The sequence below is a fragment of the Rhinoraja longicauda genome, chromosome 16, assembly GCF_053455715.1.
Source record: "Rhinoraja longicauda isolate Sanriku21f chromosome 16, sRhiLon1.1, whole genome shotgun sequence".
Lineage (NCBI taxonomy): Eukaryota > Metazoa > Chordata > Chondrichthyes > Rajiformes > Arhynchobatidae > Rhinoraja > Rhinoraja longicauda.
In genome coordinates, this window is record NC_135968.1 from 23,580,265 (window position 1) to 23,603,350 (window position 23,086).

A 23,086-nucleotide genomic window follows, 5' to 3' on the forward strand; every position below is an offset into this window, starting at 1 on the left:
TTTTATATTGGTTTTATGCTCAAAATGTTATGAGCAGCTTTAGCTCACTCTAAGTAGATCAGAAATTGTGGCATCAAATAATTTAATTAAAGCATCGCAGAAGGATTGACATAAATGAATTTCTCTCATGAGCTTTTGATCAAAAAATGGCTGACACATTTAAACCTCACGCTACACTTAATATAAGAACATTTATTGCTCACGTCAGCTGCACGAGGCGATGGTGGAAGGAGCCAACAGCATTGCGCTGGGCCAGGCCGACACCTTCTTGATGGGCAGAATTGATGTCCACCGGGACTCTGGAGGCCTTCCATGAATGCTGGTCGCCGTGGAGGGTCGAGTGCGTTGTGGATAAGAATGATAGTGTAATTCGATGATTGATTGACTGATGTTTGCCAACTGCCGGGCACTTTTGATCTCTTCAGTGGTCTGTAACTATGATTAACTGACTAAAATCTCCTTGTTAAGGCCAAAAAAAAACCTTTCTTGATTAATCCAGAGCTCCAGGACATTAAAACGAGAGGGCTAAGAATTGCATGTTTCCCTAGTCCTCGATCGGACATTTCAGAGAATTGGTAGTTGCAAGATAGCGCAACATAGCAGCCTTCTTTGTGCCGTTCCAAAAGAGCATCTCTTGTTCTGTTGAGTCTACTTTAGAGGTACAGCATTGAAACAGGACCTTCGGCCCACCGAGTCCACACCAACCATCGATCATCCTTTCACACTAGTTCTGTTATCCCACTTTCTCATCCACTTCCGACACATTTGGGGCAATTTACAGAGGCCGATTAACCTACAAACCCACACGTCTTTGGGATGTGGGAGGAGACCAGAGCACTCGGGGAGAAATGCACGCGGTCACAGGGAGAATGTGCCAACTTCGCACAGATAGTACCCGAGGTCAGAATCGAACCTGGGTCTCTGGAGCTGCGCTGCCCGCAGGGTATGATATGATTTAACGGAAGCATGCAGAACAAGCATTTCAGTATTGTGTCCATTTTATAACTCCAAATTATGGGAACATTTTTCCTGCATCCAGCCTGTCCAATCCTTTAAGAATTTTATATGTTTCTATAAGATCCCCTCTCATCCTTCTAAATTCCAGTGAATACATTTTGTTTAGTAAATTAGGTGACCATCTCGTTAGGATGCTCTCGAGATTCACGTCAGAGGAAAGTTGAGAGGTCTTGTGAGTGAAAGGAAATGAGAATTATTAGTAGTAACTCCAAATCAGATTGCAACTCTGCCAAAATGATCGCATTTATTTTATTCTTTGAGTAACAATTTTCAGTGGATACGCTGTTGTTACTGATCTGTCTACCAATGAACTGAATGCCAAATACAACTCAAGCTTTGTGTAGGCAGGAACTGCAGATGCTGGTTTAAACTGAAGATAGACACAAAAAACTGGAGTAACACAGCGGGTCAGACAATATCTCTGGAGAAAAGGAATAGGTGATGTTTTGGGGTTAAGACCCTACTTCAGATTCAAACTCAGACTTTAGTTGGTGGAGAATTACCTGCTTGTTCGGTTATGGCAAGGCAATTTTCATTTGTGCTTCATTTGATCGTATATTTGCATACATTTATCCTATTATATTTACCTACATTCTGGGGAGAAACTGAGCTGGATGCCATGGAGAAGATTTCCCTTGTGTACATGTCCTAACAAAGTCCTGGAAGCAGAATGCTATTGAGAACAAGGTACAGAAACAAGGAATTGCAGGTGCCGGTTTACATGAAAGGACACAAAATGCTGGAGTAACTCAGCGGGTTGGCGGAACATGAATAGGTCATGTTCTATGTTCTCCAGAGATGCTGCCTGGCCCACTGTATTGCTCCAGCATTTTGTGTGCTATTGAGAACAAGCTACTGAAGTCATACAGCATGGAAACAGGCTCTTCGACCCAACTTGCCCATACATTCACCATGTCCCTACTACACTAGCCCACCTGTTTGCGTTTGGCCCATATCCCTCTAAACCTGTCCCATCGCTGTACCTGTCTAAATGTTTCTTAAATGTCACGATAGTACCTGCCTCAACTACCTACTCCAGCAGCTCGTTCCATATAACCACCACCTTTGTGTGAAAACGTTACCCCTCAGGTTCCTATTAAATCTTTCCCCCTCACTTTATACTTATGCCCTCTGTTTCTCGATTTTGCCTATTCTGGGCAATAGACTGAGCGTCTAAACGATCTATTCCTCTCATGATTTTGTACACCTCTATAAGATCACCCATCCTCCTGCACTCCAAGGAATAGTCCTAGTGTTAGAATTGTGGGGTGCATTCAAATATATGATGCATTTTAATAATTTACCATTCAGCCAAAACATTCATAAAACAGACTGATGCATTTTTTTCAATGTTTATTTTATAAAAGTGACAAAACAGTTCTCCTCAAACCAGATATAGGATCTTTGAGATCAGTCTCCTGCAATTTGCATTTCAAACATTACAACACAATAGTCACTGAAAAAAAACAACACTTTCGTGCTTGCGCATTTACTAATTTTCCTCTTTCCATTCCCACAAAAACACCACAAATAGATAGAGAACAGCTAAGAATTATACAGAGAAAAGTGACAGTGCCCTCTTTTGGCTCTGTGGTAATGACTATATCTTGAGCAGAACATGGTTTGTACCACACTGCCAACCATTCTCAAGACAACTGTCACAGGCAAAAAAAAGCTTTTGCTTTGTACATTTGGCTTTAGTGGTTAATAATCTTCAAACTGCATTACATTACTTTAATAATTTAAATAAGTATTTTAGCACAAAGAATTAATCAATTATGCTTGTAGAATAATATCAGTAAAAGGTGTAGATCTGAATAAACATATACTTTAGTGCCAAATAGCCTCAAACCTTCTGCAGACATGTATTGTGAGGCCACTGCTCACGCCAACACTGCTAAATATTGCAGTTATCAGTATTGGCAGCAAAATGGGCCTCGCATTCAAAAGCACTGAAACTATATGTCTTGACATCTGATCTTGACATTTAATTTTCTATCCACCACCAGTCTATCTAGTTTTGCAGCATCCCTGGACTAAATTAAATACTGCATCAGTCTATCACCAGTTTGAATCAGAAGGAAAATAGTAAACTCCTCAATTAAACTTTTCCATAACCAAAACAGAAGTTAAGCATTTTGCTAAAGCAATATGTAGGAGATTGACCCGTTAGGGTAATATGCAAAAATGTTTTGCCCTTGAAAGTAGCAACTACCCCAAAGACATTCACCAATGGACAAGATTGTTTATACATAATAACTCAAAGATTGTTATACCTGCTATTTTTTTCCTGTTTTGTACTTTTACCTACATTTCTTTTCTTCATGTGGTACTAAGTAAATCCAAAGTTGCTGTTATGCAGTTAGTATACATTAGAAATTATAAAAAACTAAAAGGTACATGACAACCCAGTCAAACGTACTCAAATAATTCCCCGGCGGCACAGAAAATAAAGTGTGGACTAGTATCAAATGATCCAGAATGCATCGATCCCAGTTTTAAATTTCTGAAGGGTGTTAGATTGGCTGAAAACCTCAGCACCCCTAGATTTGGGATGGGGTAAATGGATTTATGAACCTGAATTCCACAACACCTTCTGACTCTCATTTCAGAGTGTGCACCTGTGTGCTTGTGCGTGTTTGCAGTTGGTATTAACAAGCAAAGCCAGGACTGAATTTTGTTGAGACAGTTAGCGTGAATGAAACATAGTCTGCCAATACCCATTGACCAGAGTCATTCACTTTGGGGGAAAGTACTGGAAGGCTGATGGAATTCACACCACTGAATCCTGGCAGGTTACAGACTTCAAGAGGGAAAGAAAGGACGTTGGTGGTAAGAAGGGAGTGTTTTTTCATAACTTTTACTGTCATTACCATTTAATCGAACAGCCCCAAAAACTAACTAGTTGGTGGAAAGCTAATACCTATTTGAACAAGGTAAGATCATTTATAATAGACCACTCATTGTCATAGCATGTTAAACATTTTGAAATAGATTCGGATATTACCAAGGAAACAGAAATCACATAACGTAACAGTTAAAAAGACAAAACTGTTGTGAACATCTTGTGTTTCATCCATGAGATTTATTCCCTGTATGGCTCTAATAATGGGTTAAGCTCTCTTTCTCTTTTGGAAGCACCACATAATTAAGGCTTCTAGGGGATCTAGGTTATTTCACAGTCCTGAGCTTAGCAGATCAGTGCACTTGTTACCAGCTAACGCTTTTCAGCTCATTAAACCTCTCTATATTCATTTTTTTACATTGCTTGTACCAGTTAGGGGAACATTTCACTGTATACACAAGCAAAACATGTATGACCCAATACCTCTAAGCTACCTGTACAATTAAATATCATAACCCTGGAAATAAAGCTTTCCCATATTTTTGTGCACCACAGTACTGCAGGTCAAAAAAACAGAGTTTAAAATCCTGAAACAAGTCAAAACATAAATATAGAACAACTGACATGGCTGAGCAAAATTACAGGAGAAATTACAAGATAAAGTCTGTTTTTATTCTGCAATGTGTTTTTTGTTTTTTTTTCTCTTTCAACCCTTTTTCCTCATCAGAAATATAGGATGCAATTACTCTCCACATGACCATCCCTTCCACGTCATGATCCATCCTGATGAGGCAGAAGAGTCATTTACAAGTCCAGCAGTTATAGAACCAAAATATCAAATAATGCAGCATGTGGTAATGTCGGCTTACATATATTAGTGTACGTTAGAAGCGAGCCATTCAGGTTTAGAATTAAAAAAGAACAAATGCACATTAAAATATAGTCGAGTTAACATTGGAGGACTCTTTGGTGTAACACAAAGATGATGACCACTGTGATCTGATTAGCCATTACGGCATCTTGCCGGAAATCCACCTTCACGACCAACTGCATCAATTTGTTTTAACTCGCTTGGGGGTGGGGGGAAGGGAAGGTGCAGCTGAGACATTGAATAAATTGATGCATTATTGAACAAAGTATTAAATGTTGATGCATCATGGGTATTTACAGATTTCACATCAACATGGTTTTATCCTGATGTCAGCCTTAATAAAGAAAGCTGATGCTTCCTTATGTTTCTAAAGCATTAGGTGACACACCATGGAGATTTAATGTCCGTTTACTGTAAATATCCAGGGTGGAGCTGCAGCTTAGATAAGTGATCTTATCACTTAATGCTGTTGGCATTCTGGGCGCAAAACCTATAAATAAGCAAGCCTCCCATTTTGAAGGCTAAATGTTGTGTTTATGAATTTTAAATCCAGGTAGAGGGATTAATGTGTGAAATCAGTGAAATGAGGAGCTGACCATGACTTGTCCTTGCACTGCGAGATAAAGCAAAATTAAAAGCCAGCGCCAGCATTTCCAGGCTTTTGTACACAGACGACGGTAATACTACCGCACGCTTCACATGTACAGTGCTCTTCGTAATGTTTGGGACAAAGACCCATCATTTATTTATTTGCCTCTGTACTCCACAATTTGAGATTTATAATAGAAAACCAAAATCACATGTGGTTAAAATGCACATTGTCAGATTTTATTAAAGGCCGTTTTTATACATTTTGGTTTCACCACGTAGAAATTACAGCTGTGTTTAAACACAGTCTCCTCATTTCAGGGCACCATAATGTTTGGGACATATGGCTTCACAGGTGTTTGTAATTGCTCACGTGTGTTTAATTGCTTCCTTAATGCAGGTAATAAGAGAGCTCTCAGCACCTAGTCTTTCCTCCAGTCTTTTCATCACCGTTGGAAACTTTTATTGCTGTATATCAATACGAGGACCAAAGTTGTGCCATTGAAAGTCAAAGAAGCCATTATGAGACTGAGAAACAAGAATAAAACTGTTAGAGACATCAGCCAAACCTTTGGCTTACCAAAATCAACTGTTTGGAACATAATTTAGAAGAAAGAGAGCATTGGTGAGCTTACTAATCACAAAGGGACTGGCAGGCCAAGGAAGACCTCCACAGCTGACAACAGAAGAATTCTCTCTGTAATAAAGAAAAATCCCCAAACACATGTCCAATAGATCAGAAACACTCTTCAGGAGTCAGGTGTGGATTTGTCAATGGCCACTGTCCACAGAAGACTTCATGAACAGAAATACTGGCACTGGTTAGCCGCAAAAATAGGATGGCCAGGTTAGTTTGTCAAAAAGTACTTAAAAGAGCAACCACTGTTCTAGAAAAAGGTCTTGTGGACAGATGAGACAGAGATTAACTTGTATCAGAGTGATGGCAAGAGCAAAGTATGGAGGAGAGAAAGAACTGCCCAAGATCCAAAGCATACCACCTCATCTGTGAAACACGGTGGTGGGGGTGATATGGCCTGGGCATGTATGGCTGCTGAAGACACTGGCTCACTTATCTTCATTGATCATACAACTGCTGATGGTAGTAGCAGAATGAATTCTGATGTGTGTAGACACATCCTATCTGCTCAAGTTCAAATACCTCAAAACTCATTGGCCGGCAGTTCATTCTACAGCAAGACAATGATCCCAAACATACTGCTAAAACACCAAAGGAGTTTTTCAAAACTAAAAAATGGTCAATTCTTGAGTGGCCAAGTCAATCACCATATCTGAACCCAATTGAGCATGTCTTTTATATGCTGAAGGGAAATCTGAAGGGGACTAGCTGTCAAAACAAGCATAAGCTAAAGATGGCTGCAATACAGGCCTGGCAGAGCATCACCAGAGAAGACACCCAGCAACTGGTGATGTCCATGAATCGCAGACTTCAAACAGTCATTGCATGCAAAGGATATGCAACAAAATACGAAACATGACTACTTCCATTTACATGACATTGCTGTCCCAAACATTATGGTGCCCTGAAATTGGGGGGGGGGGGGGCTATGTATAAACACTGCTGTAATTTCTACATGGTGAAACCAAAATGTATAAAAATGGCCTTTATTAAAATCTGACATGTGATTTTTTTCTATTACAAATCTCAAATTGTGGAGTACAGAGGAAAATAAATAAATGATGGGTCTTTGTCCCAAACGTTATGGAGGGCACTGTTTGATGAAGTTGATCTATGATGCCCATCCAAAAGCCAGGGATGGTTTACACACTATATATTTCCTCCAATGCAACAAAATTATTTTGTTATTGTAAGGTGGCTAATTTGAAAGCAGTTTGGGAGAAATGTCAGGTTAGCTTCAATACCTGTCAAGGCTGGATTCAAATTTTACAGTGTTTAAGTTGGAAGGCGTACACGTGTTCTCACAGCACACCGCTTGCCATAAGATGCATATAATTTTTGAAAGGGTTACCTTGTTGCCAAGGTGCAATCAATGTGTATTGAAACCATACGACCTTCTGGAAAATATATGTTTTTTTCTTTGGTTGCTAAATATGTCAGTAAATTTCTTTTTCAGTAAACCTATGGTAACCTATAAGACCCAGAAAGAGACAGATTGAGTAAATGCCAATGTAATTAGTCATCAATGCAAGACTGTGAGTGTGGGTCACGCTATTCTGATTTACAAAGCAGTTCAGTAGAGGAGAGAGGCTGAAAGAGGGAAAGCAGAGGGAGAGATCCACGGATTGAAGGGGTGTATAGGAAGAGCACTGGCAATAACCAGAGGCCAGATCTCCAACACTGACAAATCATCATAGGATAGGTGTCTGCAACATGACAGATAAAAAAAAACCTTTATAAAGATTATCTTTCTGGAGTTTGAATGACTGCAACGGATGGGGTGTGGTAGAGCGGGGTGGGATAGGGGGAGAAGAATGAGAGCCATGTATTCCTGAAGGTGACAAATCTTTTCAAAGAGACAACAACCCTCCAATTACTTTTGACTGCTGCTCAGCCATTGACTGACCTTTAGATTGTGTGTGGCGTCAAACATTGGTCTAGGCAAACCCTGCTTATAAAGCCCACAGCCAAGTGTAGATACCCTCCTGATTATAAATCAATTATTCCATTTAAGGTACGATAATTATATCAGAAAGATGGCACATAACCAAAAGAATTGTTTGTGGGGGTGAAAATCCACACCTGAACGACACGGAACTCACAATGTCTGATCAGTTACGTTTAGCCTAGCAAAATCTCTTTTAATGTACAACTTTCGTGCATTGAAACAAGTCTCTCCAGAGCACCAAAAACCCAAGATAACTTGACACCCCCCCCCCCCCCCCCCCCCCCCCCCCCCGTCATTATCACTGGATTTGACACTCCAGTTCAGGGCATATGATCACAGCCAGTCGGGAACCGAGTAGCCACTTCAAGTTAAACGAGCACAAATCACATTAGCACCACAGGTGAGAAAAACGTCTGTAGTTTTCACATCTTATCATCAAATGTCAGTGTCATCAATAAGCCAGCACTTATGATGGCAATCAGCTTTTGGTGGCTTACCCTTCTACACCTCTGCATCAAAACACACAGAAGGTGACAATGTGTGGAATGATACACCAGCTAAATTACTTTGAGGGAAAGCAGCCAAACCAAGTCAGCTATATATATATATATATATATATATATATATCTTTCACTAAAACCGTGAAACAAATCAAATTAGAGAATGCAGCAAGTAAAATATTAATTTAATTTCTTAAATGTCAAATAATCAATTCAAACGGGTTCATTAATCCATGTCAATAAATTATCATACCCTGTCCAGTATTTTCTATAACACAGTAAAATTATGTATGTACTCCAGCAGCTTTTGTCGATTGATGAGAGGTAGAAAGATGCTGCTCAGTTCCAAAACCGTGCTCCCACTCTTCTGTGCTTTAAAAACCTGCAGGAGTAGAATCGCCACAATGTAAAATAATCGGCATCTTCATGCCAGCTTACAACTTGCAGTGGCTACAATTATAGTCCTCTTCCCGCAATTACATGTGAACAAATATTTTTGCCTCAGTAAGCCCGATAGCCCTTTGAGCCTGACTCGGGGAATCATTGAGAATTCAACGAGCTAACTGATCGACCATTTCACAAGAATATCAATAGAAAATTACGTCAGCAGCTATTTTAAAGATTATTATTTGTCGAACCACAATTTGACAAGGTAGCCACGAGAATGTACTGTGCAGACAGGCATTTAAACAATTACTCTAGCCCATAAGTAAAGATAGTTAATAATATGTCTGCCAAGAAGTATGAAAAACAGCCTATTTTGGTGACTATCCTGTTGCTATCAGAGCTTTCAGGTAACTAACATCACCTTTCTGATGGACCATACAATTTCTGAAAATTCCAAAGTGCTGTACATATCAGGTCACCTATCTGAAGAAGGGTCCAAACCCGAAATGTCACCTATACATGTTTTCCAGAGATGCTGCCTAACACAGAGTTGCATCAGCACTGTGTCTTTCATTGTAAATTAGCATCTTGCAGTTCCTTATCTCTGCTATTTCTGAAAGTTCATGGGAGATATTTTGTCACCCTGTTAAGAAAGTAATCAGGTATAACTTTGATATCCATGTCCATTTTTCACACTTTGCTTAATACTACAAATTAACAGTCTTATTAAGTCATGGTAGCTCAAATGGAAGATAGTCGGCACAGTGGCGTAGCGGTGGAGTTACTGCCTTACAGCTCCAGAGACCCAGGTTCGACCCTGAAGACGGGTGCTGTCTATATAGAGTTTGTACATTCTCCCTGTGACTGCGTGGGTTTTCTTCGGGTGCTCCAGTTTCCACCCACACTTCAAAGACATGCAGGTTTGCAGGTTAATTGGCTTCTGTAAATCGTCCCTAGTGTGTAGGATAGTGTTAGTGTATGGGGTGACTGATGATCGGCGCGTGCTCAGTGGGCCGAAGTGCCAGTTTCTGCGCCGTATCTCTGAAGTCTAAAGTAAAGTAAATATCACAGGAAATATAAAACTTACCCCAAGGTCCTTAAGAGTTTTCACCGCACTTTTTGCAAGACAGAAGGTTGCACTCTCCCCTAAAGAACAAAATGAAACATACTAAACAAGATCTGTTATGGTATTGTCAAAAATACGTTTAAAGATACAATCATTTATAGCCACAAGAATGAGACACCACAAGTTATTTTATTGTTAAGATCACAGATTTAAATGCTGCATTAAAAAATTCTGAAGTCAATCTGGGTTTAATTATTAATTGCGGAGTGAAGTTTGCAATAAGAATATTCTTTTATATTTCCAGCTTTAGTTCAAGTGGGCTGGCAGAGGTTATAAAGTAGCCACTTTTTAAAATAAGAAATACGGATACTTCTAATATCTCATGTGGACAAAGGGCTTTTAAACGATCTAACAGTTCCAAGCAGATCTCCCATGATAAAGGCATATTGTACCATGGAATGCCAAATGTGTTACCCCACTGTCACACTGGAGTTTTGTTGGCTTAAAGTCATTGTGCATACAGTGGAAACAGGGCCTTTGGCCCAACTTGCCAATGCTGACCAACTAGTCCAACCTGCCTTTGTTTGGCCCATATCCCTCAAAACCTATCCTATCCATGTACCTATCCATGTACCTGTCCACATTGCGATAATACTTGGCTCAACTACCTCCTCCGACAGCCCCTTCCACCACCCTTTGAATAAAAAGGTTACCCCTCAAGTTCCTATTAACTCTTTCCTTCCTCACCTTAAACGGTTTCCTCTGTTTCTCGATTCCCCTACTCTGGGCAAGAGACTGTGTGTTTACCCTATTTATTTGTCTCGTGATTTTGTATACCTCTGTAAGATCACCCCTCATCCTCCTGTGCTCCAAGGGAATAGAGTGCAAATCTGCTCAACATCTCCCAATAGGTCAGGCCCCCGAATCCTGGCAATATCCTCGTAAATCTTCTCTGCACCCTTTCCAGCTTCTTTCAGTTAGAATTCTAAAGTCTATTTGCGGTTTAGGGTCAATTAGCAGTCAAATCACTGAGAATTTTGTAAATTAGGAAAGCTTTTAAATGTCTGGCTCTGAGGTTCTGTTCTTTTTTTCCCCAAATCCTTCCTCCATGGGGTGAACCAGGCAGAGATCGGTCAACATGCGAATCAGAAAACTGGGTTCAAGACTTCAGTCCAGCACAAGGCCCAACATCTGGGTTAATGTTTCGGTGCAGCTCCGAGAGGTTTGCTGAATGGTCAAAAGTACTATCCCTGCCTTAACATCCTCTGAATTAGATGTTTATCCAAAAGGACTGAAATATTATTACTGGTCCGTTTAAAAACTTTGGCAGGGATTTTATTTTGGCATGCAAACATAAATCATAAATATAAAGGGGTCTGAAATATTTGGAGCTACGAATAATGTTTGTTTACCTTGCAAGTTCAAAGAAGCAGTTAATGAATTTAGCGCAAAGGAAATTAGATTTCAAATGATCATACTGTATTTCGTTTGTTCATGACTCACCAAATACTGCTATTTTCATTTCGGTTCGGGATAAAAGATATTTGTGAAACTTGCTGATGTATTCAGTTTCTGAAAAACAACATATTTTTGAAAGTTGCTGATGAATGAGGTTTGATTTAATAAAACATTTTACAGTTCTTTTTCTTTCTCCATTTTGAGTGGAGTTAAACTACTGAGCAGCTTCACCCTGAGCAATCGATTTCATTGATGCCGAAGTTACCTTGCATATAATGGAGCACAAATTCAGCAAAGCCAGGACTGACCATGTACAGTGAACAGCTGTATTTGGATGTTATCTATTATTGTTGAATTTTCAAAATGGTTTGCCACAAATCAGAATCAGACTCTAAAAGCCGCGGCCATACCGATAGCAGGCCTGGCTCACCAGCCGCGGAATCGAGCGAGGGAAGTCACTGAGCCCGGCCACTGCTCGCCCCCGAAGACTGGGAAACCAGAGATGAGGCAGAGCGAGACGGTGGCGGACATGGTATAAAGGGCTGGTCAGAAGAACTGGGGTCTTATCTTCTGCGCCCTCAAGGTTGGCTGCAGGAGGCGCCCCCGGGGCACAAAGCTTGAAGATGGCCGAGCATGGAGGAGGGCAACGGTTCGCGGGGTGACCAGATGGAGGTGCAGCTGCAATGGGACTTAATGGCCAGCTGCAGTTGGGACTGTGAAATGGTGCCAAAACCTGGCAACTATTGCACATAGACTCAGTGAGCTGTTTCTATGTATTTTGTACTTATTGTACTTATGTATGGCAATAATCTTCTGATCAGTCTGCAAAATTGAATATCACTGTACCTTGGTATACGTGACAATAAAGGAGCCATAGAACCATTGATTACATTTTCAGCAGTAGGTTTTGCTTCAGTTCGTTAAGGCAATTCACATATTTATTTGCAAAGGCAATTGCACCGTGGAGTACAGGGATTTCTCTTTCTCAAATAAAAATTGATGAAAATAAAAAATCAGCAGATTCTGCAAATAGTCATACAGTACGGAAACAGGCCTTTCGGCCCAACTCGCTCTGCCAACCAAGATGTTCCATCTACACTAGTCCCATCTGCCCATATCCTTCAAAAGCTTTCCAATCTGAAGCAAAAACAGAAAATGGTGGAAATACTCAGCAGGTCGGATAGCATATCTGGGAAGAGGAGTATAGTTAATATTTCTGGTTGAAGACCCTTCTCCGGGACTGGGAGAGGGGGGAAAAAAGTGAGTTTCACGCTGCAAGGAAGTTGGGGGAGGAAAGGTTAAGACAAACCGAATATAGGTTGAGCTTGAGTTGTTTGTGAATACATTGTTAATAGAGTAGGTGTAAGGTTGGAAAGTATAATATGTTGCAAATAACGGGTCATGGTGTACTAATGGAGAAGGGAAAAATATTTTAAAAAGGGCCAATACCACACTTGGAGGACTTGCAGAAAAAATATCTGGTTTGGATAGAGGTAGAGAAAGTGTGTTATAGATCCAGAATGTTAATTTTGCTTGCTCTTGGCCTTTTGAGGATTCCCAGAATTAGTTTTATTTTTAACTTTTGATTTCTAGAATTTTCAGTTTTTGGTTATTGTATGATTGCTCATTCAGTGATTAAAACATAGTGATCAATGGAAGCTAGAAGACTCTTGCTCATTGTCAGTCAAGGCTGGCTAAAGAATTAACTGGACCGGCATTGTAAGTGCTGTGCCCACAAGAGTGGTTCAGAAGCTGATGTGATTAGTTTGTCTTTTTAACTTCTTCTGGTCTTTCTACTATCTACAAGACATAAATCAAGAGAATGGATGTATACTCTCTACTTGCCAGAAGGTAACTTAAATACTTAAGGAGCTCTCCACACCATCCAAGACTACAGCAATGCATTTCATAACACATCTTGAAAATTGCCTCACTTGCTGAAACACCCTACAGTGTTCACCATCCACTGTGGCAACTCGCTAAATTTTCTTTGCATTAATTTTCTACCTTTATCAATTAGATGAACCAAATGCAAGGCAACATCAGTGCCACTACCCCTCTAAATTCCCATTCAAGTCATGCACTATCCCAACCTGGAATTATATTGCTTTTCCTTCATTGTCACCGTGTCAAACGCCGGGACCTTTCTATTCAATGGTCAATGGTCCGCGCAAACTCGGTGGGACTAAGGGCCTGTTTCCACGCTGTATCTCTAAAACTAAAAATGAAGAAAGCACAGGTAATGATCTCAGTGAGACCTACCTTCAACTGGAAGTCTGAAGCTTTGAATATAAACAGCAGCTGAAAAGTAAGCTTCCAATAAAGGGCCCAACAATCTTTGCAAGAAAATGATGAACGCCTGGTGATCTAGCGACTGGCTCACCTAGAAAAGTTACAATTGAAAATTATTCGCCGTTTCACAAATGACATTTTACGTATTAACACATTTTGTGTGGCGTTACTCACATTGCAGTTATTTGAATGCTATAAAATACAGTTAGAAATACAGCTTCCAGTCTTCCGGCAGCAAATGGCCGTAGCCACATAATAGAAAATCAATCGGATGGTAGCATTTTTAATTTTATTTATGACATAAATGGTAGTCATTCAGCTCACTTAGTCCGTGCCACTCTCAGAGTGATCCCATCAATCACACTCCCTCATTCATGCCCCTGGATTTTATTTTCTCACACATGCCCATTACCTTAATGCTGATCCCAGTCCACCACTTACATGAGGGGTAATTTACAGAGCCAATTAACTTCCCAACCAAGGACAACACAGATGGGAATTTAATTCAATCAATCAATTGCACTTACTCTGATTGCCCAAAAAGCAAGATTGAAGAAGCAAGATTTTCATCTATAAATTGTTCCATTGAATGTCCCAGGAACGATGAGCATTTAAACCACATTGTTTTGTTTACTTTAGATATACAGTGCAGAAACAGGCCCTTCAGCCCTCCGAGTCCGCGCCGACCAGTGATCCCCGTACATTAGCACAATCCTACGTACTAGGGTTACACAATACTCTTTTTGAGTATTTTTATAATCTGACAACAAAATCCAAGTTTAGGTTTTTTTATTGTCACCTGTGAAAACCTTTGCTTTGCATGCTATCTAATCAAATCAGATAATACTATACATAAATACAACCAAGCCAAACTCAAGTACAATAGTTAGAGCAAAGGGAAAAGTACAGAGTGCTGAATATTGCTCTCAGCACTATAGCTTAACAGTTCTAGAGACCAAGTCCAACGTCCACAATGAGGTAAAGATTTGGACTGTACTCTAGCTTATGGAAGCACTGTTCAGAAAATCTGCCTGAAGTGTTTTACATTTCATACCTTTAGGTAACGATCGCGCTGCTCTTCCCCATAGTCACTGTCATCTTCTTCATCACTTCTCCACGACAGACCATCTGGGTACTTATTCACCCACGTCTCCTCTGTGGGACTGGGGCTCAGGTCCTCCTGTCCATTCATTAAGCAAAAACATGTTACTATTTGGGAAATACCCATGTCATTTATCACCCAAGTCTTTATTGCGGTGCAGAATAGCAAGAGCTTACCCAATTGTGTCATAAAAACATTTCAATGGGACACTACATTCATTCCTTTTAAGTTTGGCTTTTTTTTTTAAAAAGTCACACACTGAGCCACCATTGAAGGAATGGACAGAAACTATGGACAATGATGGCGATGAGTGTTTTTTTGCTGATTTGCAGCCAATGTACTCCTACACGGCTGTCGCTCTGGTAGTTCAAACAGATAACATAGAGCGTTTAGACAGGGCAAATTTAAAGCAAACGTGACACGTTCTCAAATCAATATATTTCACGTTCACACGTTATAGGAGTAGAATTAGGCCATTCGGCCCATCGAGTCTACTCTGCGATTCAATCATAGCCGATCTCTGCCTCCTAATCCCATTTTCTTGCCTCCCCACAACACTTGACACCCGTTGTAATCAACAATATGTCTATTTCTGCCTTAAAAATATTCACTGACTTAGCCCTCTGTGGCAATGAGTTCCACAGATTAACTACCCTCTGACTAAAGAAGTTCCTCCTCACCTCCTTTCCAAACGAGCGCCCTTTAATACTGAAGCTATCACCTCTGGTCCTAGACTCTCCCACCAGTAGAAACATCCTTTCCACATCCACTCTATCTATGCCTTTCATTATCCTGTAGGTTTCAATGAGGACCCCCCTCAACCTTCTAAACTCCAGCGAGTAGAGGCCCAGTGCTGTCAAACGTTAAAATATAGTGCACAGTGTAGAGGAGATTGGGTCCTTATGCATTGCTTTAATCCCATAGTGAAATACTGGTTAAATCATCATGTCCCAGTTCAAGAGAAAAACGTTCGATGCAAGTTGATGTAGCTACCAAGTTTCAGAACGATATATCAGGGATTTCCAAGCTTTCATTTGGAATGCTGTAATTTTCTGCATTCTAAAATAAGGTACAAGATTGTACATTCATCACAGCTTTACATATCATAGATTGCATATACATTATTTCTGTGGCAGTATTTAACTTGCTATATTAATTTGATAATGTATCACACTTTTAAAATAATTGCTACCTCGACACGCTTGAACTACTGGAACAACAGCACTGTAGGAGTTCAATAACTGGACAGACGGCAAAGCAGCAAAAAGGCTCAGTCACCACTGCATGCATCAATTAAAAAATGATTACAGAATGGCACTGTATTTAAAATAGTGGTAAAAATTAAAATTGCAAAATACAGGTATATAAAATATTGAAAAATGTTATTTCAAATTTGCAGTATGATGCTTTTATATTTTGAACGTCGCGTTTATTCGATCAATTTGTTCGAGATACTGAGCTTTTAAAGGACTACAAGTTTCTTAACAAATTCTGGACAATAAAAGAAACAATAGTCTATGCATTTTACATGAAACCACAGCTGAGAGTGGAGTTTAGAGATACAGCGTGGAAACAGGCCCTTCAGCCCACCGAGTCCGCATCGGCCAGCAATCCCCACACATTAACACTAACCTATATTAAGAACACTTTTTTACCAAGCCAATTAACCTACAAACTTGGACGTCTTTGGAGTATGCGAGGTAACTGAAGTTCTCGGGGAAAACCCATGTTTGTCAAGGGGAGAACGTACAAACTCCGTGAAGACAAGCACCCTTATCCACGATCAAACCCGGGTCTCTGGCGCAGTAAGCGCTGTAAGGCAGCAACTCTACCGCTGCACCACCGTGCCGTCCAAAGAAGAGAGAAAAGGACTAGCTTCTAAACATTAATGGAGAACAAAGAACATGATATTTTATAGGTTTTCTTTTGTGGTTCAATCAGATTTCCTTTAAATGTAACCTACTATTTCCTACTGAATTACTACTGGCAGAGAAAACTGGACAGTTTTGGATTGGTTTAGTAACAAGAAGTTCTGATCTTATCCCACGCCTGTGGGTGAACCATCAATGGCGCAGCACTTAAAGTTCAACAAGTTGCTTGCTCACCTCTGCCACCAACAGGATGCCATACTGAACGAACTTGCCCACAGCGTCATTGAAAACTTGGTATACTGCCTGACAGGGCTACAAATGGAAATTATTTATAATTAGATAATTTAATATAGGATCAACAATAATCTCATTGCTGCTAAATTTGGTGAAAATGCCGTGGGGTGTCCCACATGCCATTCTTCAATTACCAGTTAAATCAATAATATATATTGTACAATATATTGCACTCAATTTATACTCACCAATCCTACAATCACCTCATTGGAAAGGAGGTGACACAGATCAGCTGCTGTACGAACAAGCCTTTCCTGGCTGACTGTTGGGTCCATTTTGCCAGGCCCTGAAATATTCTCCCTTAGTACAGCACAGAGGGAAGAGGCTGCAATACAATGAAATAAGGACACCAATGGAAATTATGAGAAATGAAATAGTGAGATAATCACGTTACAGTGAAGAGACCATGGAAGCAGGAGTGGGTCACACAGTCACAGAGTCATACAGTGTGGAAACAGGCCCTTCAGCCCAACTAGCCCAAGCTGACAAACAGATCTCACCTGCCTGCGTTTGACCCATATCCTTCGAAACCTGTCCTATCCATGTACCTATCTGAAAGCTTCTTAAACATTGCGATAGTACCTGCCTCAACTATCTCCTCCAGCAGCTCGTTCCATATGCCCTTTGTGTAAAAAAATGTTACTTACGATTTTAAAAAAAGTTGCCCTTAATTTTGCATTGTCAAATTCATTTACACCAAATAACCCAATAAAAAAAGAAACTCAAATTCATGAGCAATAAACAAAGTGTTGGAGAAATTCAGTGGGTCAGGCAGCATCTGTGGAGGGAATAGACAGGCTATGTTTCCGGTTGGGATTCTTCCGTAGACTGTAATGGGGGGGACGGGGGCGGGGAGCTGGAACGTAGCCTCTCCATTCCCTCCACAGATGCTGCCTGACCTGTTGAGTTAATCTAGCTCTTTGTGTTCTGCACAAGATTCCAACATCTCCAGCTTTGTGTCTCCTCCTACACATTGGTTTTAGCTCAAGATTCTAGCATGTGCAGTCTCTCGAGTCTAAATTAAAATGAATAAAGTTTACCCATTAGACCCTTTGTTGTGAAATGGCTAATGCCTTGAATAATGTTGCTTACAGGTGACATAATCCCAAATAAAAACACCAAATGTTTAAAAATATTAATAACCAAGTTTGAACAGACGACACCTTTTCCATTTTTCCTTGTGATGTACTTGAAAGAACCAATATGGAATAATGAGTTCTGATTAGCCTACACACATTGCTCAATGGAATCTAACAGGCGAATCAGACATGGAATCAGACAGTTTCTGAGCTAAGCTTTTGAAGGAGCCTTCCAATTATTTTCACTCCTTTAGTATTTCCATGCAACCCTACCAGCCTCTCCCCAAGGAATGGACTAACTAGGAATTCTAACATTGTAAAAGGTCAATAGCTAACTCTCATCTGCTGAGTATCATCTGGATACAAGGACACCTTCATCAGACTCCTATTAATAGATTATAGCTCTGCCTTCAACGCGTTATCCCAACGAAACTCAATCTACTGGACCTACACACAGCACCCCCTCTGTAACTGGATCCTCAACTTCCTGACTAAAGGTTCAAAGGTCAGTTTATTGTCACATGTACCAATTAAGGTACAGTGAAACTCAAATTGTCATACAGCCATACTAGAAAAAGCAACAAGGCACACAACTACATAATATACCACAATTGGTAAGGATCGGCAACAAAACATCTTCCATGACAATTTTCAGCACCGGTGGCCCACAAGAATGTGTTCGCAGCCTCTTACGATACTCCCCTAGGCATTTAGGACTGTGCAAATAAATTCTGTTCTAACTCCACTTACTAATTTGCAGGTGCCACCGCCTTAGTGGGCTGGATCTCATGCAATAACAAGACAGAGCACATGAAGGAGATAGAGGGGTTAGTAACATGGTGTCAAGACAACAACCTCTCTCTCAAAAACAAACAAGATAGACATTGACCTCAGGAAACACGGTGATGCACATGTTTCAGTCAATATCAATGGTGCTCAATTGTAGATGGTCAAGTTCTGACAAGTAAATATCATCAATTTGATGCCAGGGCAAAGAAAAGACCAACATCTTTAATTCCTCAGAAAGCTAAAGTGATGTTTATAGATGCAATGCACCATAGAGAGCAATCTATCAAGTGCATCACAACTTGATTAGGCAGCAGCTCTGCACAAGACCATAAGAAATTGCAGAAAGTTGTGGATGTAACCCAGTCCTCCACACCAACCAGCCTCCACCCCCATCAACGCCATCTATACTTCACACTTGGGAAAGCAGCCAACATAATCAACGTCCACTCATGCCCTGGCCATGTTCTCTTCTATCCTCTCCCACCAAGAAGATAAAAAAGTTTGAAAGCACGTATCACTGGATTCAGAAACAGATTTTTCCTCTCTGTTATCAGACGACTGAATGGGCTTTTCATAAACTAATAATGCAGTCCCGATCTACCAACCTACCTCATTGTGGCCCTTGCACATAAAAAATCTGCATTTCTCTGTTGCTATAACACTGTAAATGGTTATTTTTCTCTTTGCACTATCTATTGTACTTACATCTGGCTTCGTTGTGCGCATGCATGGCAAGATTCGACTGTATAGCACACAAAGTTTTTTACTGTATCTTGGTACATGTGACAATAATACACCTTTATCAATACAGTTGGTATTACATACCTCTTTGTAAGAGATTTCAGTTTTATAGGACTGTCTCTTTAAGTCCACAGGCTGCTATTTACACTGCAAAGGCCATTGAAATTGACATTTCATTGATATTGACAGGCCATTGAAATGAACGACACTTAACTGTATTTAACAATGCAACAACAGCCTTTATTTTTACAGCAATAAAAATATATTTTTAGCTGTTAAAAAGAACTTTGTACACTCAGCAGGTTAGTGTCTTTGGAAGGAGAAAGGGAGTTAATGTTTAAAGTCAATGTCGTTTCGCCCTGAAGTCCGGGCAGTCATTGGGTCATGGGAGTCTCAGAGTGGGACAGGGCTTCCACACCCCAATGCCCCAAGACCTCCCACAATCTCTGAATGTGGGTATCAGCAGCAGGGGCAGCAGTTATTGCCGTTCCCCAGCTGTGCTGGACAAGGTGATGCCGGGCGGCCGTCTTGGGCCACTGCGCTCCATGTGGTGAGGGAGCTCCCACTGGGCTCTCAGTGACGGGGCTCCAGGATTCTGGCCCAGTGCCCAGGCAGAGATGTCAATGGGGGGAAAACCTTTACTCGGTTGTAACGGCCAATTGGCAACAACAGACACCCCCCCCCCCACGATCCGTTATGACGAGGGATTACTGTAGTTCAATCAGTAGTTTACTGCCATCGTTCTTCCCCCAGGTGCTACTAAGACCACTTGGGTTCTCCTATATGAAGCTTAAATATCCTGCTTCATCCAGTGGCTTAATTAGAATTTAAGCTGAAATAATTAAATCATACACGGATATGCCAAAGTATGTTCCAATCACTGTCAAGACTGAGATGTTAAGCACTTACCCAGTATTGCTTCGGTGAGAAAAACCTGGAAAATGCCGTTGCTGTAGAAATTCAGCTCAAACAGGGCTGGAATCGTCGTGGTTGGTGCAATAAAGAACTCACTGTTTCGCCGGGAGCTTCTGACATTAACGCAGTCTCCCAGTAAATGAAGGGCATGCATTACGACATCTTCGGAATTTCCAGAAAATCCCAGATCAAAATCCCGAGCCAGGACTACTTCTTTCATACAGAAAAAGTCTTCTACTAATTTTGATAAGTGGACACCCTGAATAAAAAGACAAGTGAAAATACTGTCATCTATATTAGATATAATCACATCCACTTTTTACAACTGCAATTACAAATGAAAATTTATGAAGAGATAATTGCACATACAGTGGTATTAGTCAAGTAGAATATTGATTGGAAATATTAAAATCTCTATCACTGTCTACAGGCCTTGATTCTTCCAAGTCAAGTCAGAAGCACACACAATGTAATCAGAGTAAGGGCACTAAACCATTTTAGAAAGGGGTGTATGATCCCTGATCTTGATTATTTTTCACGGTGTACCGTGACAGGGAAGACACTCTACACATCAAATGCTGCACTGCGGTCCAGAGTAGGTCAAGTCCAAGTCATTTATTTTCTCAACCTTTGTAATAGTGAAGGATTTTAAGTGTTTGAGTGAATTTATAGAAAATTTATATTCTATGTGCCCTCACCTTTTTATTATCATTTTGTGATTTGTTTCATGTAACAGCAGTAAACTGCATTTTAGATTTCTTGAAAGTAGCAGCTGTGATGTGATGCAGTTAACTATTTGCAAATTACTGGCATCTCCTCATTACATTAAATGATTTTAAATTGGTCACATCCAAAAGCGCAATTTTAATCTCCACTGTACAAAAGTTATAAAGAAACAAACAGTGAATATACTCTGCATCTCTCACCACGTTAGCACATGCCAGCTCACAAATGCAAATCACTCACCTCTCGGTGCCGGTAAAGAAGTAAACACGCAACAATGTGAGTGGACATCACGGCAGAACATCTACTGGCGGCTGGAATAGACAAATGAAATGATTATTTTAGATGGGGCATCTAGATCACCACAGACGAGTTGGACGAAGGGCCAGTTTCCGTGCTGTATGATTCCATGATTAAGAGTCTATCGACAATAAATAAATGGAATGTGACAAGCCAACTTGTTGAAGACTTAGACAGTAAAATCTTCAAACACTTGATCAATTTCGTTAGAGTTTTTGATATCTATATACTAAAACTCTAGTTTCTTTGTTTGTTTGTTCCTGAACTGCAGCCAAAATGGTACACGATAGCGCAACAATTTTAACCCCACCTTACCGTCGTCCCCTTGGTGCTAATGGAAGTTTCATTGAAATCAGTGTTATATTTTAAAAGTTATTCACATTTTAAAGTTTAAATCTATCACCTAGGGAGGGGGGGAGGGAGGGAAGATAAGGGGGGTTGAGGGGGATGGATTGGGGGGAGGAGAAGGGGGGAAGGGGAAGGGGAAGGGGAAGAGGGGAGGGGAAGGGGAGGGGAAGGGAAGAGGGAGGGGAAGGGGGAGGGGAAGGGGGAGGGGAAGGGGGAGGTGGAGTGGAGGGAGGAGGGGAATGGTGGGGAGGGGGGAGAGGGGGGAGGGGGGAGAGGGGGGATGGGAGGAGGTGAGGGGAGGGGGCGGGAGGGAGAGGGTGCTGCACCAATGCAGGAAAGGTTTGGGCCCAATGGGTCCACTTGGTCTAGTGGTTTACTACATTTTCTCTTCGGAAATGAACCAGAATTGTGTAATGAATTAAATGATTTGCTGACAAAATACTTGCAAATTTAATTTAAAAGGGTCCTAACCCTAAACATTGTCTGTCCATTCCCTCCACAGATGTTGACTGAGCCACTAAGTTCGTCCAACACTAAGCCACTAAGTTTTCCTCAATATTCCAGTAATGCAGTTCCTTGTGACTCCAGTACATTAATAGGCATATTAACTATGGAGATGCAAGGGAGATGGAGCATGCAAACTGCATGGGTGGTGGGTGGAAAGTGCATGACCAGCTGAGCCTATTTCTGTCCACACAATTTCTAGCATGGCACTAACGACAACAGGAAAAGATCAGAATTATTTTTCCTACTCTCTTGACCAAGAGAATTGATTACACAAAACTCGCTGGGACTTTATAGAAATTTGGAGAATGCGAGCTACATAAAATTTGCAACACAGAAACAACCCGTTGAACCCAATTAGTCTATGCCAATACTTGTGTCCTACTAGAAACATCTCCTGTCCCATCATCTAACTGCATCCGTATAATCTATTCCTGGAATGGGCACTGCTCATAATACCTCGGGAATGGACTGGACTCTGAAAATGGCACTGAAACATGGCGCCTCTTGCACGCGGGATTTGTAATTCGCACATTTCCCTGTAGCTGTAAAAGTATGTTCTGCACTTTGTTTATTTTCTTGTTCACTACCTTTAGTAAATGTTTATGAAACAATTAGACAGGTACATGGATAAGGTAGCTTTGGAGAGATTTGGCAATGCAGGCAGGTGGGACTAGTGTAGGCAGGTGGGACTAGTGTAGTGGGGGCATGTTGATCGGCATGGGCAAGTTGGGGCGAAGGGCCGGTTTCCTTGCTGTATAACTATGACATCATTGAAGGGCGGCACGGTGGCGCAGCAGTAGAGTTGCTG

The 23,086-nt window shown here is 40.8% G+C and overlaps 1 protein-coding gene across 11 annotated transcripts in view; it reads right to left on the reverse strand.

The window, feature by feature from the left end:
* Positions 1-2,355: 2,355 nt before the first annotated feature.
* Positions 2,356-23,086, reverse strand: part of gpam (glycerol-3-phosphate acyltransferase, mitochondrial) — a 74,283-nt gene continuing 53,552 nt past the window's right edge. For 10 of the 11 annotated variants that reach the window (XM_078413423.1, XM_078413422.1, XM_078413415.1 and 7 more), the window contains 10 exons: positions 21,367-21,437; positions 20,395-20,659; positions 17,065-17,201; positions 16,817-16,894; positions 14,664-14,789; positions 13,580-13,700; positions 11,363-11,431; positions 9,881-9,939; positions 8,660-8,788; positions 2,356-5,849 (listed from right to left, as the gene is read on the reverse strand). In XM_078413423.1, coding sequence (XP_078269549.1) covers positions 8,675-8,788; positions 9,881-9,939; positions 11,363-11,431; positions 13,580-13,700; positions 14,664-14,789; positions 16,817-16,894; positions 17,065-17,201; positions 20,395-20,659; positions 21,367-21,437 — 1,040 coding nt within the window. In that variant the 3' untranslated portion in view covers positions 2,356-5,849; positions 8,660-8,674. The remainder of the gene's footprint in view (positions 5,850-8,659; positions 8,789-9,880; positions 9,940-11,362; positions 11,432-13,579; positions 13,701-14,663; positions 14,790-16,816; positions 16,895-17,064; positions 17,202-20,394; positions 20,660-21,366; positions 21,438-23,086) is intronic. The other variant, XM_078413414.1, reaches the window with a different exon arrangement.